Source organism: Ornithorhynchus anatinus, chromosome X2 (assembly GCF_004115215.2).
Source record: "Ornithorhynchus anatinus isolate Pmale09 chromosome X2, mOrnAna1.pri.v4, whole genome shotgun sequence".
NCBI classification, from domain to species: domain Eukaryota; kingdom Metazoa; phylum Chordata; class Mammalia; order Monotremata; family Ornithorhynchidae; genus Ornithorhynchus; species Ornithorhynchus anatinus.
The window spans coordinates 27,778,940-27,792,954 of record NC_041750.1 but is presented as its reverse complement, the minus strand read 5'-3'; the positions used below and the strand labels follow the sequence as shown (position 1 = coordinate 27,792,954).

At 66.6% G+C, this 14,015-nt stretch overlaps 2 protein-coding genes across 4 annotated transcripts; one reads left to right on the top strand and one right to left on the bottom strand.

Moving 5' to 3' along the window:
• The first annotated feature begins 301 nt into the window (after positions 1–301).
• Positions 302–5,360, top strand: ADNP2 (ADNP homeobox 2). The gene is given in 5 exon segments (XM_039910580.1): positions 302–490; positions 860–949; positions 1,957–3,690; positions 3,692–3,830; positions 3,833–5,360. Coding segments are annotated over 5 exon segments (3,468 nt in total). The 5' UTR covers positions 302–382; the 3' UTR covers positions 5,230–5,360.
• A 1,226-nt stretch (positions 5,361–6,586) lies between these two features.
• BLOC1S4 (biogenesis of lysosomal organelles complex 1 subunit 4) lies at positions 6,587–13,534 on the bottom strand. 3 transcript variants are annotated; one of them, XM_029053265.2, is made up of 5 exons: positions 13,173–13,534; positions 9,223–9,294; positions 7,954–8,055; positions 7,370–7,492; positions 6,587–7,257 (listed from the first exon to the last, which is right to left on the bottom strand). In XM_029053265.2, the coding sequence occupies exons 1-5, from the start codon at positions 13,470–13,472 to the stop codon at positions 7,159–7,161; spliced, it is 696 nt and encodes a 231-aa protein (XP_028909098.1). In that variant the 5' UTR covers positions 13,473–13,534; the 3' UTR covers positions 6,587–7,158. The 3 variants fall into 3 exon arrangements, with proteins under 3 accessions (XP_028909098.1, XP_028909099.1, XP_028909097.1); XM_029053266.2 differs by having other exon boundaries at positions 6,587–7,260; positions 7,954–8,034; XM_029053264.1 differs by having other exon boundaries at positions 6,587–7,260; positions 13,173–13,532.
• Between the last annotated feature and the right edge of the window lie 481 nt (positions 13,535–14,015).

Below are 14,015 nucleotides of genomic sequence, written 5' to 3'. Positions count from 1 at the left end.
GCCGCGGGCTTCTCCGGGGACCGCCCCCGGGGGGCTCCCCGCTACTTGCCCGTAATGATGTCGGGATCGAGCGCTTACCACGTGCGGGGCGCCGTCGTAGGCGCCGGGGGAGAGACGGGGTCGTCAGGTCGTCCCACCTGAGGCTCCCGGTTGATCCCCGTTTTTACAGACGAGGGAACCGAGGCGCGGAGAAGCGAAGCGGCCTGCCCACCGACAAGGGGCGGAGCCGGGATCCGAACCCCCCGACCCCCGACTCCCCAGCCCGGGCCCCTCCCGCCGAGCCACGCTCGGCGGAGGGGTCGGGACCCCGGGGGGGAGAGCGGACGCGCGGGCGGCTCCCGACCCATCTTCCTCCCCGTCGGTTCGCAGGGAGGCCGCAAAAATGTTTCAAATTCCCGTTCACAACCTGGAGACGATCCGGAAGGCCCGGAAACGGGTGAAAGGCATTCTCGTGGACATCGGGCTCGCCAGCTGCAAGGAGTTACTGCGGGTAAGGGAATCTTGCTCCTGACGTCCCCCTCCGAGACCGTGAGCCCGCTGTGGGCGGGGCTCGTCCCTCTTTATCCCTCGAATGTACTTTCCCAGCGCTCAGGAGAGCGCTCCGCGCCCGGCAGGGGCTCAGTCGACGCGACCGAACGGGCGGAATCCCGCGGCGCGTTTCAGAGGGACCCGGCCCAACTCTCGGGGGTCGCGGGGGCCGCCGGGCGAGGGGTCCGAGACCCCCCCCCTCCCCCCCCCGAGCCGGGTGGGGCGGGAAGCGTCCCCTCCCCGGCGCCCCGCGGGTCTCTTGGCCGGGACCCGGCGACCCCCCCCCGCCCCCAGGCCGCCCGCGCAGGAGATCACCCGTTGTCCCGTCCAGGACTTCGAGAGTTGCGACCCGGGGGAGAAGTACTTCTGCAGCACTTCTTGGGGCGACGTCTCTCCCTGGGAGGCCTCCGGAAAGAGGAAGGTACGTCCGGCGCCCGGGCCGAGCTCGGGGGGGCGGGGGGGGGGGAGGGGCGCGGCGGGGCAGGCCGAGGCACGGAAACACGGGCGCCTCGGCTCACGGCGGCCCCCCCCCGGGGCCCCTTCTCCGGGCCCGGCTTCGTCCGGTCGAGCGGCCCGGAGACTCGGGGTCGGGAGGGTCGGGCTCGAAACTCGTCGGCCGGTCGGCCTTCCGCCGCCGATCTTAGCTAGGCGGAGCTTAAAGGCAGAGATGCCCCCGGGTAACCCGCAGCCCCCCCGGAGGCGGTGCTCGCTCGGCGGGGCGGACCCGGGAGCCCGTTTTTCAGCGGTGGAAGTCGGCGAAGGGAGAGGAGGACGGTCCCGCCGGACGAACGCGGGGGCTCGGCCTCCCTCTCGGTCAGAAGCGGGGCGGGGACGGGGAGGGCCTCGGGTCCGGCCGGCCCCCCCCCCCCCCCCCCGGCGAGGAGTCGTGAGGCGAAAGAGCGATTGCCGCCGCCCTCCGTCCCTCTCGTCCACAACGAACGGCGGCGCCCCGCGTCCTCTTTCCGAGCCCGCCCCGTTCGGGGTGGCCAGGGCCCGCCCCGCGGAGGAACCCGAACCTAGACCGGCCGGCGCCCCCCCGTCTCAGAACCACGGGGTTTCCGGTGGAAATCCTCTGGGCCGTAAGCTCGGTGCGGGCAGGGGACGCCGACCCGGGCGCCCGGTACGGCGCCGTGCACGCCGGAGACCCCCCCCCGCCCCCCCCCGACGGGGAGCGTCACTTTCCGGCCCCGGGCCGCCGCCGGAGAGGCCCCGGCCTCCGCCCCCGCCGCCGTCGGGCGGGTCCCCCTCCCGTCCCCCGGCCCTCGCCGTCGGGGGCGGCCGGGTCGTGGGACGCCGCGGGAGGGGCGGGGCCGCGGGGGGGGGGGGGGCCTCCCGCCGGGCCGGCGGTCGAGAGGGGTCGGTCCGGGAGGCTCCCCCGACCCGCGGCCGTCCCCGACCGGAGTCTCTCCCCCCCCCGCCCCCGGCCAGAGGTACCGGACCGAGCCGTACTGCTGCGCTCTCTGCAAGTTCTCCACCAGGCTGCCGTCTTCGTTCAAGAGCCACCTGCACCGCCACCACGACGACGAGATGGACCAGGAGCTGGTGGTCTCCTGCCCCCAGTGCGAGTTCGCCTCGCGGCCCCAGACGGTGGGGAGGCACGTCTGGCTGTTCCACACGCCGCCCCCGCCCCCGGCGCCGCCCCCGCCCCCGGCGCCGCCCCCGGCGCCGCCGCCGCCGCGCCGCGTCCAGAACTACGTGGTGAACTTCCTCGGGGAGGCCAAGCGGCCCCGGAGCGACGTGATCAACTTCACCTGCTTAAAGTGTCACTTCACCAACACCCTGTACTACGGCATGAAGCAGCACGTGCTGGTCGCCCACTTCAACTACCTGATCCACTCCTACTTCGGGCAGGGGGCCGAGGGGCCGGAGGGCGCGGCCGCGGGCGGGGCCCCCGGGGGCTACTACTGTAAGAAGTGCCGGGCCCGGGCCCCCAGCGCCGAGGCGCTCATGTACCACATCCTGACGGCGGAGAGCCACCGGGACCTGGACGACAAGCTGCGCTCGCTCATCTCGGAGCACGCGGCCAAGAGGGCCGGGCCCCCGAAGCCCGCGCACATCGCCCCCAAGCCCGCCGCCCCGCCGCCCCCCCCGCTCCGGAGGCCCGTCCGGACGTCGGCCGCGGCCCCCGGCGCCCCCGGGGCGGCGACGCTCCCGCTCCCCGTGACTCTGCTGTCGGGCCCCCCGCCCGGGGGCCGCGGCGACCCCGCCCTTCGGAGGGCGGCGCCCCGGCCGGTCCCGGTCTCCCAGGGCCTGCCGCCGGTGCGGCCGGCGCCGCCCCCCGACCCGCCCGCGGGCCGGGGCGCCCGGCCGGGGGCGCCGCGGGCCGACCCCCCGGGGCCCCGGCCGTGGCCGCGGGGGTCCCGCGGGCCGTCTCGCCGAGGGTCCTCCCGCGGGCGCGGAGCCGCCGGCGCCGCGGCCCGTCGCGCCCGCGGTCCGGCCGGCGGCGGGGCCGGCGGGCCGGGGCGCGCCCCCGGGGCCCTGCCGGTGGGGCAGGTGGTCTCGCCCGGGACGGTGCTGGTGGGGCGGACGGTGGCGCCCGGGGCCCTGCTGGTGGGGCGGGGCGTCCCGCCCGGGACCCTGCTGGTGGGGCGGGGCGTCCCGTCCGGGGCCCTGCCCGTGGGGCAGACGGTGGCGCCCGGGACCCTGCTGGTGGGCCAGACGGTCCAGCCCGGGGCCCTGCCCGTGGGGCAGACGCTGCAGGCCGGGGCCCTGCCCGTGGGGCAGACGCTGCAGGCCGGGGCCCTGCCCGTGGGGCAGACCCTCCGGCCCGGGACCCTGCCCGTGGGGCAGACGCTGCAGGCCGGGACCCTGCCCGTGGGGCAGACGCTGCAGGCCGGGGCCCTGCCCGTGGGGCAGACGCTGCAGGCCGGGGCCCTGCCCGTGGGGCAGACGCTGCAGGCCGGCGCCCTGCCCGTGGGGCAGACGCTGCAGGCCGGCGCCCTGCCCGTGGGGCAGACCCTCCGGCCCGGGACCCTGCTGGTGGGCCAGACCCTCCCGCCGGGGGCCCTGCCGGCCGGGCGGGCCGCCGCGCCCGCCGTCCTGCGGGTGGGTCAGCCGCTGGTGTCCGGGGTCCTCCCGGCGGGGCCCCGGCGCGGCCGGTCCGGCCCGGCCCCCAGCCGCTGCGGCCCGCCGTCCCCCCAACGCCGCCCTGCTGGCGGCGGGCTCCGTCCTGCGGCAGCTGATCCCCACGGGGAAGCAGGTCAACGGGATCCCCACCTACACCCTGGCGCCGGTGTCGGTGTCGCTGCCCGGGCCCCCCGCCGGCCCGGCCGCGTCGGGGCCCCCCCGGGGCCGGCCCGCCTCCCGCCCCCCGGCGGCTCCCCGAGCCCCCCGGCCGCGGCCGGGCCCCCCCCGGCCCCGGCCCCGCCGGCCCCGGCCCCGCCGGCCCCGGCCCCCCCGGCGGCGCCCCCCGCCCGGCCCCCCGCCCCCGGCCAGGCCCTCAGGCAGGCCAAGCAGTGGAAGACCTGCCCCGTCTGCCACGAGCTGTTCCCCTCCAACGTCTACCAGGTGCACATGGAGGTGGCTCACAGGCAGAGCGGGGCCAAGGCCGGGGAGCCCGAGAAGCTGGCCGCCTGCGCCCCGTTCCTCCGCTGGATGATGGAGAAGACCGTCCGCTGCCTCTTCTGCAAGAGCTTCCTGGGCGAGAAGGAGCTGGCCGAGCACCTGCTGATGCACGGCCTCAGCTGCCTCTTCTGCCCGCGCTCCTTCCACAGCCTGCGGGGCCTGGCCGAGCACAGCCGGGCCACCCACCGCGGCAAGAAGAAGGCCCACGTGGACTACGGGGGCCGCGGCTTCCAGTTCGAGAGCGACGCCAACGGCAACCTGCTCTTCCCCCACATCGACTTCGTGAGCACGCTGCCCCGCGAGGAGCTCGGCGAGCGGGAGGTCTACCTGGCCGTCCTGACGGGCCTCTGCTCCCGGGCCCTCGTCCCCGTCTACATCAAGGTGGGGCCCCGGGCGGCCGGCGCCCCCGGGGGCCCCGGCGGGCCGGCGCTCACCTGCCCCTTCTGCTTCGGGACCTCGGGGACCCCCGGGGCCTACGAGGCGCACCTCCGGGAGCGCCACCACATCACCCCCACGGTGCACGCCGTCCTCAAGGCCCCGGCCTTCAAGTGCGTCCACTGCTGCGGCGTCTACACGGGCAACATGACGCTCGCCGCCATCGCCGTGCACCTGCTGCGCTGCCGCAGCGCCCCGCGGGACGGCCCCGGGGCCCCGGCCCCGCCCGGCCCGGCCCCCGCCCCGCCCGTCTCCCCGGGGAAGAGGAAGGAGTCGGCCCCGGGGCCCGAGGGCCGGGGGGCCCCGCCCGCCGGCCCCGACCCGGACCCGGCCGCCCCGGGGCCCTTCAAGAGGCTGAAGGGGGACGGGCGGGCCGAGGGGCCCCCCCTCCCCGACGACGCCCTGCGCGTCCTGGCGCTGGACCCCGCGCCGTACGCCAACCGCTCGGCCGAGCAGAGGAAGCGCTTCCTCGTCGACTACTTCCACAGGCGGCCGTATCCCAGCCGGCGGGAGCTGGAGCTGCTGTCCTCGCTGCTCTGGGTGTGGAAGGTGGACGTCGCCTCCTTCTTCGGGAAGAAGAGGCACGGCTGCCTGGAGGCCATCCGGCGGCACGCGCCCTCCGTGCTCCTGGGCTTCAACATGGCCGAGCTGAAGAACGTCAAGCACGGCCTCAGCCTGCGGAGCGAGGCGGGGGGCTCCTAGGAGGCGGCGGGGGACGGGGCCCGGCTCCCGGGGGGGACGGCGCGCCGCCGCCCGCCCCTCGTCTCGGCACTTGGAAACGCTCCCGGCGGGCGGCCGCCCGGCGCCTCCGACGAGGCGGCCCGGGGCCGGGGGCCGCCGGGCACGGAGGAGGAGGAGGAGGAGGAGGAGGAGGAGGGGGCGGAGGGGGCCGCTCGCCTCGGCGCCGTGACCGACTCGGGCCGGGTTCTCCCCCGGAGGGCGGCCGGCGGGCGCCGGGTCGCCCCGAGGAGGGGGAGGTTTGGTCGCTGCGCTTTCACTCGGCGTTTTTTTGGGGGGTGGGGGGGGGTGGGGGGGGTCCCACTGCATGCTAGTTAGAACACGACGTTTTCCAAGCAATTGTGTAACTCTCGGTCGCCTGACCGTCCGCGTACCGTCGGTCGTCCACTTCGGAGCGAGAGCTCGCCCGACGGGCCCGTTGGAGATTTTTTTTTACAGATTATTTTCAAAGTGTCTTTATTTTGAATTAAAACTTGATATTTTCCTACCGACTTAGAGGAGGGGGGGGGGTCCTTTCTCCGCCGGGAGGGACCGCCCGGGGTCGGGAGCGGCGGCGGGGGGCCCGAGGAGCGGCTCGGTGGCGAGAGCCCGGCCGCGGGAGGCAGAGGCCGTGGGTTCCGATCCCCGCTCCGCCACCCGTCGGCTGTGTGACTCGGGGCCGGTCGCTCCCCGGGGCCTAAACGGGCTCGTCTGTGAAATGGGGAGTGAGACCGGGAGCCCCTTGGGGGCGGGACAACCTGATTCCCTTGCGTCTCGGGGCTGAGAACGGCGCTCGGCGCACGGTACGCGCTTAAATGCCGGCATTAAGGTCCGGGGGACGGGAGGCAGGCCGGCCCGCACGGGCGGTCTATCACCACCCGCCCCGCACGGCGAGAGGGGTGACTGGAACCGGGCCTTCCCTCGCTCTCGTCGCCCTCGCCCCCTCCGGCAGGGCCCAGCGCTTAGGACGGCGCTCGGCCCGTAGTAAGCGCTTAACCGATACCGACGTTATCACGGCTTCCGGGGGGCGGCCCGCCTCCGTGTTGTCGGAGCGCCCGCTTCACCCCAGCTTTTCTTCTCCTTAGAAGCCGCGCGGGGGAGACGGGGGGGGGGGGGGGGGGATTGTCCCGTTCCCGGGAACGGTGGACTCGTGGTCTCGGCTGGAGGCGTGATCCCCCCCCCCCCATCCCCGGCCGCCTCTCGCCCCAGCGTGTGGGCGCGTGTGCCCGGGTCCCGTCTCTTAAGCTCTTCCCTTTCCGCCCCCCCCCCCCCGGTCCCGGTTAGGATCCCGGCCCCGGGAGAGGCGCCTGCTCGGCGGCGAAGAGTCCGGACCAGCCACGCGAACGCGATCCTTAAATTTTAATTGCGACGACGCCGGCGAGCCGACAGGCAGCGCTCCCGCCGGTCCTCCCCGAGGCCCGTCCGGTTTTCGCACCCGAGGCCGCGAGGATTCCCCCGGTGGAGGTCTCGCGTAGTCCGCTGAAGTCCTCCCACCGGCTAGCGGAGCCCGGAGGTCCGGGCCTTCTGAAAGAATCGGCGGTAGAGGGCCGAGCCCTCCCCGACCCTCCGGGTCATCGCTAAGTAACGGTTCAACCTTCGTACGCTTAAGCGGGGGGGCTTCTCCCAAGGCGCAAGCGGGGCCGTTGCCCGTTTCGGACGCGGGACTGAAGCGGCGGTTTGGGTCGAGCTCCGGAACTGCCCGTTTCAGAGGAAACGGGGCCCTGCTCTGAGGCTTTGCGGCTTACGTCTTTGGGAAGACGCCGGCGAGGACCGTCCCCCTTCCCTCTCGGCCCGTCCCTCCCCCGAAAAGAACCGCCCAAAAAAAGGTCCCGCTGTCTCCTGAGAGTCGGCGGCCGGGGCCCGGCCGGGGCATTTCCGGACAACGGGGAGACGGAGGTCCCCCCCCCGCGCCCGTCAGGTAGGGGGTCCTCGGTCGCCGCGAGGGAAATAGTCTTCGGTCCTGAAGAGGGCGGGAGGCTCGTAGAGGTCGGGCCGGGGCTTCGCGGAAGACGCCTTCTGGAAACGATCGGACATCGACGGGCCATCGCTTCCTCAGAGTCGGGCGGGGCACCGACAGCGTCCCCGCCGCCCGTCCCGCCGCCCGTCCCGCCGCCCCGGCACTCACCGAGAGGAAGGCCGGCACGCCGAGGTGGTGCAGGAGCTTTCTGAAGGCGCCGTGGCCGGACTCCGCCTCGGCCACTCGCTCCTCCATCCCCGCCACGTTACTGCCCATGGTCCTCACGAAGGCCTGGACGGGCAGGGGGACACGCTGCAGGGACGCGCTCGCCCCGGGGCCGGGCGCTTGCCGGGCGCCGGGGTCCAGCGGCGAATGGGGCCGCCCCCCCCCCGGGTCACGCTCTCGATTCCCCTTCGACAGACGAGGTGACCGAGGCCCGGAGGAGCGAGACGCCGCCGCCTCCCCGCCCTACCTCGCTGGGTTCAATTCGGGGGTACGTACCGAGCGCTTACCGTGCGCAGGGCGCTCTACGAGGCGCCCGGTAACCAACGGGGACCATCCCTCCCCAGCGGGGGGGCTCACGGGCCAGAAGGCGGGGCGGCAGAACGAGCCAGCGGGCATCAGCGGGGGCAGAATTCGACGTCAGCGTCATTAATAAACAGAATTACCCACGTGCCCGTAGAGCGGGAGGGGGAGCAGGGGGAAAGGGGGGCTTAACCCGGGAGGGCCTCCCGGCGGAGAGGGGTACGGACCTCCAGCTGGTCGATCTTCCGATAGATGTGCCTCATTTCGGTGGCCTTGGCGTGAATGGCGGGCACGCTCTCGTCGACCACCTGGGACGAGTCGCTGCGAACCTGAAACCCAACGGCCGCGGTCCGGCGGACCCTCCCGCCCCTCCCTCCCTCCCCTTCGGCGGTACTTATTGAGCGCAGAGCGCCGGGCCGAGCGCTCGCGAGGTACGACTCGGCCACGGAGAGGGGCGGCCGGGCGCGCGGTCTATCGGCGGGGGGGGGGGGGGGGGCGGAGGACGAGTCGACGGACATAATTACAGACGGATAGACGCGTGAGCGCCGGGGGGGCGGGAGGGGAGAGCGAAGGGAGGGAGCTGAGGGAAAGGGGGGCTCGGTCAGGGCAGGCCTCTCGGAGGAGGCGAGCCTTCGGGGGGCTTTGAGGGGGAGGGTGGGTCACCCTTGGGCCGACCGGAGCCGATTCTCACGAGTTCACCTCGCCGCCCCTTGCTCTCCGTGGGCGGCCTCTCCCGGGCGCCCGCCGCCCGCCGGGGCGTCGGTTCATTCGGGAGTATTTACGGAGCGCTCCGTACCGAGCGCTTGGGAGACGAGGGAGCCGGCAGACGAGTTCCTCGCCCGCAATGAGCTTACAGTCTGGGTTGGGGGGGGGGGGGGGGGCGGACGGCGGACAGTCTTCCGCCTCCCACCCCTCCCGGCCAAACCTTCCCACCCCGCTCGCGTCAGAGCGCGGCATTCACCGTGGGGTTTTTCTTTTTAGTTCGGCGCCCGGCACCTGCTGGGCGCTTAGGGAACTCCATTTATGGAGCGCTTACTAGGTGCGGAGCACTGGACTGAGCGCTCGGGACGGACAGTTGGGCAACAGAGAGAGACAATTCCCCGCCCGTCGAGGGGCTAATCGGGGGAGACGGACCGTGTCCCCGGCGGGCCTGGACCAGTCATTTCTTTAGCGAGGCCCCCCCCGCCCCCCCTTCCTCCGGGATCAGTCTCCCCTCGTGTCGCTCCTTCCCCCGAGCCGCTTCCCAATCTCCCGAGGCTTCGGGGTCTCCCCCCCCCCCCCCCGGGCTCTACCGTTCCCAACGGGCCTCCGATCCCGTCCCGCCGGGGGCCTCGCCCGGGATCCCCCTTCCCGCCAACGGGCCCGGGGCGCTCGCCGTCGGCCGGGAAAGGGGACCTGGACCCAGCGGCCCGACGGATCGGGGGAAGGTTCCCCCCCCCCCCCCCCCCCCCCGCCCCGGGAAGCGAGCGGGGCCCGGGTTCGAAGCCGGGACCTACCATATCCAGCAACCCCACGAACTCGTCCACTCTGGTCAGCAGGTCCTCCAGGCTCTTGTCTAAGCTCTGCACCTGCGACGCAAAACGGGGGGAAAAAGGCCCCATGACCCCCCGGTCACGCCCTTCCTCCCCCGCCCCCCCCCCCCATGCACACCGCTTTCGCGGAAAAGCCCGCCCCTACTGCGGGGGGCATCATTTAAGCAGGCAGCGACTCGGAGGCGACAGACGTAAATTGCGATCTGCTGCCCTAAGGACACTGGCAGGTTCGATGGTATTTACTGAACGCCCGCTGGGCGGGGAGCGCTGGGCTGACCGCCGCCGTTCAGTACGTGGCTCTTCAGCGGCGGCTTCCTGACAGGAGGCCGTCGAAACGCTGGACTATTTCACCAGAAAGCGGCCTGAGAGTCTTTTGATTATTAAAATGAATACTGACAAGAGAGTCTTTTTATTATTATTATTATTAGAACAGTGCTTGGTACGTAGTAAACACTTAAATACCATCATCATTATTATTATTAGAACAGTGCCGGGCACAGAGTTAGGTGCCTAACAAATCCCACCATCGTTATTAGAACGGCGCTTGGCACGTAGTAAGCGCTTGACGATACCATCATCATTATTATTACTACACCAGTGCTTGACACACAGTAAGTGCCTAACAAACACATTATTAATTATTATTATTATTCAAACAGTGCTTGGCCCACAGTGAGCGCTTAACAAGTGTTATCATCATTCGAACAATGCCTGGCCCATAGTGAGCGCTTAAATATCATTATTATTCGAACAGTGCTTGGCCCATGGTGAGCGCTTAACAAGGATTACTGTTATTCCAACAGTGCTTGGCCCATGGTGAGCGCTTAACAAGTATTACTGTTATTCCAACGGTGCTTAACAAGTATTAAAACAGTGCTCGGCAGATAGTGAGCGCTTCACAGATAGTATGCGAACGGTGCTTGGCACATAGTGAGCGCTTCACAAATATTAATCCAACAGTGCCCGGCACATGGTGAGCGCTTAACAAGTATTTCTAGGATTATTCAAACAGTGCTTGGCCCAGAGTGAGCGCTTAACAAGTATTATTAGTCTTATTCGAAGTGGGACGGGACTCTAGTGAGCGCCTAACGAGGATTATTAGGATTATTCGAACTGAGCCCGGCCCATAGTGAGCGCTAAACAAATATTATTATTATTGTTCCAACAGTGCTTGGCCCATAGTGAGTGCTTAACAAGTATTACTATTATTCCAACAGAGCTTAACAAGTATTAAAACAGTGCTTGGCAGATAGTGAGCGCTTCACAAATAGTATTATTATTCAAACAGTGCTTGGCACATAGTGAGCGCTTCACAAATATTATTCGCACAGTGCCGGGCACATGGTGAGTGCTTAACAAGTAGTATTAGGATTATTCAAACAGTGCTTGGCCCGGAGTGAGCGCTTAGCAAGTATTATTAGTCTTATTCGAAGTGGGACGGGACTCTAGTGAGCGCCTAACGAGGATTATTAGGATTCTTCGAACAGAGCCCGGCCCATAGTGAGCGCTTAACAAATATTATTATTCCAACAGTGCTTGGCCCATAGTGAGCGCTTAGCAAGTAGTATTATGAGTATTCGAACAGTGCTTGGCACATAGTGAGCACTTCACAAACATTATTATTATTACTAGAACGGGGCCTGGCCCATAGTGAGTGCTTAACGAGAATGAAAACGGTGCTTGGCAGATAGTTAGCGCTTAACAAATATTATTATTATTCCAACAGTGCTTGGCCCATAGTGAGCGCTTCACAGATATTATTCGAACAGTGCTTGGCACACGGTGACCACTTAAGTATTATTACGATTATTCAAACAGTGCTTGGCCCAGAGCGAGCGCTTAACAAGTATTAATGGTCTTGATCGAACCGGGCCGGGACTCTAGTGAGCGCCTAACGAGGATTATTAGGATTCTTCGAACAGGGCCTGGCCCAGAGTGAGCGCTTAACAAGTATTAATGGTCTTAATCGAACCGGGCCGGGACTCTAGTGAGCGCCTAACGAGGATTATTAGGATTCTTCGAACAGGGCCTGGCCCAGAGTGAGCGCTTCACAGATATTATTCCAACAGTGCTTGGCACATAGTGAGCGCTTAACAAGTATTATTGCAATTATTCCAACAGTGCTGGGCACACAGTGAGCGCTTACGTATTATTACGATTATTCACACAGTGGTTGGCCCAGAATGAGTGCTTAACAACTATTATTAGGATTATTCGGACCGGGCCCGGCTCAGAGTGAGCGCTTCACACATATTATTCCAACAGTGCTTGGCCCATAGTGAATGGCCAAGTATCATTATGAGTATTCGAAGCGTGCTTGGCCCAGAGTGAGCGCTTAAGTATTATTATTATTACTGTTATTGTTCGAACAGTGCTTGGCCCATAGTGAGCGCTTCACAAACATTATTATTACTACAACAGGGCCCGGCCCAGAGTGAGCGCTTAAGTATTATTATTATTCTTATTATTAATCGAACAGGGCCTGGCCCAGAGTAAGCGCTTAAGTATTATTATTATTCTTATTAATAATCGAACAGGGCCTGGCCCAGAGTAAGCGCTTCACAAGGATTATCCTCATTCGAACCGTGCTTGGCACATAGTGAGCGCTTCACAAGGATTATTAGGATTATGAGAACGAGGGCCGGCACACAGCGAGCGCCTAACAAATATTACTAGGACTGTGTGAGTGGGGCCAGGACTCTAGTGAGCGCCTAACAAATACCGTGAGGACTGTTGGGGCAGGGCCGGGACTATAGTAAGCGCTTTGCAAGGACTATTAGGATGATGAGAACGAGGCCCGGCACATAGCGAGCGCCTAACAAATACTGTTAGGACTGTTGGAGCAGGGGCAGGACTCTAGTGAGCGCTTTGCAAGGATTATTAGGATGAGGAGAACGAGGCCTGGCACATAGCGAGCGCCCAACAGATACTGTGAGGACTGTTGGGGCAGGGCTGGGACTATAGTAAGCGCTTTGCAAGGATTACTAGAACGACGCCTGGCACATAGCGAGCGCCTAACACATACTATGAGGACTGTTGGAGCAGGGCCGGGACTCTAGTGAGCGCTTTGCAAGGATTATTAGGATGATGATCTGTAAAACAGGCCTAGGGGCCTGGCACATAATGAGCACCTACCAAACGGGGCCTGGCACATAGTGAGCGCCTAGCAAATATTATTAAGATTGTTGGCGCAGGGCCGGGGCTCTAGTGAGCGTTTAGCAAGGATTATTAGGATGCTGAGAACGAGGCCCGGCACATAGTGAGCGCCTAACAAATACTATGAGGACTGTTGGCGCGGGGCTGGGACTATAGTGAGCACTTTGCAAGGATCATTAGGATAATGAGAACGAGGCCCGGCACGTAGTGAGCGCCTAACAAATACCATGAGGACTGTTGGAGCGGGGCCGGGACTCTAGTGAGCGCCTAACAAATATTATGAGGATTGTTGGAGCGGGGCTGGGACTATAGTGAGCGTTCAGCAAGGCTCATTAGGATGATGAGAACGACGCCTGGCACATAGCGAGCGCCTAACAAATACTATGAGAATTGTTGGAGCAGGGCCGGGACTCTAGTGAGCGCTTTGCAAGGATTATTAGGATGAGGAGAACGAGGCCTGGCACATAGCGAGCGCCCAACAGATACTGTGAGGACTGTTGGGGCAGGGCTGGGACTATAGTAAGCGCTTTGCAAGGATTACTAGAACGACGCCTGGCACATGGTGAGCGCCTAACAAAAGGGGCCTGGCACATAGGGAGCGCCTAACAAATATTAGGAGGATTGTTGGAGCAGGGCCGGGACTCGGGACTCTAGTGAGCGCTTTGCAAGGATTATTAGGATGAGAAAGGGGCCTGGCCGAGGGAGAGCGGTTAGGGAGGGGTCAGAGGTCAGAGGTCGTGGGGGGGGGGGGCGCTGACCTCCGGGGTGCGGGCGGCGTCAGCCAATAGGGAGGCGGCGAAGGCTCGCGCCGCTCGGCGGAGGAGCAGAGGATGCCGGGAGGCGGGCGAGGCCCAGGCGGAGCCGTCCTCCTCCAACCACAGGCCGCTGGCGCTCTGGGACACGTGGCCGCTGTCGCAGCCGCGGAAGCCTCCGGCCTCCCCGTCCGCATCCGCATCCCGCTCGGGGCGGCCTCCTTCTCCTTCTCCTCCTCCTCCTTCTTCTTCTTCTTCTTCGCCTCCTTCTCCTGCCTCAGACCGCTGACGTCCCGACGCCTCCATCGCCCCTCAGCCGCGCGCATGCGCCCTCCCCTTCTCCATCGGCCCTCCCCGGCCTCCGCGCCTGCGCCCTCCCCGTCTCCATCGGCCTCCGCGCCTGCGCCCTCCCCTTCTCCATCGGCCTCCGCGCCTGCGCCCTCCCCTTCGCCATCGGCCTCCGCGCCTGCGCCCTCCCCTTCTCCATCGGCCTCCGCGCATGCGCCCTCCCCTTCTCCATCCCCCCCCCCCCCCAGCTTGGCGCATGCGCCCGCCCTTTCTCCATCGGATCAGGGCACTGTACTAAGCGCTTGGTAAAAAAAAAAAAAAGATGGTATTTGTTAAGCGCTTACTATATGCCAAGCCCTGGGGTAGAGACAAAGTCATCGGGTTGTCCCATGTGGGGCTCACCGTCTTCACCCCTGTTTTACAGATGAGGCAACTGAGGCCCAGAGAATAATAATAACGTTGGTATTTGTTAAACGCTTACCATGTGCAGAGCACTGTTCTGGGCGCTGGGGGAGATACAGGGGAATCAGGTTGTGCCACGTGAGGCTCACAGTCTTCATC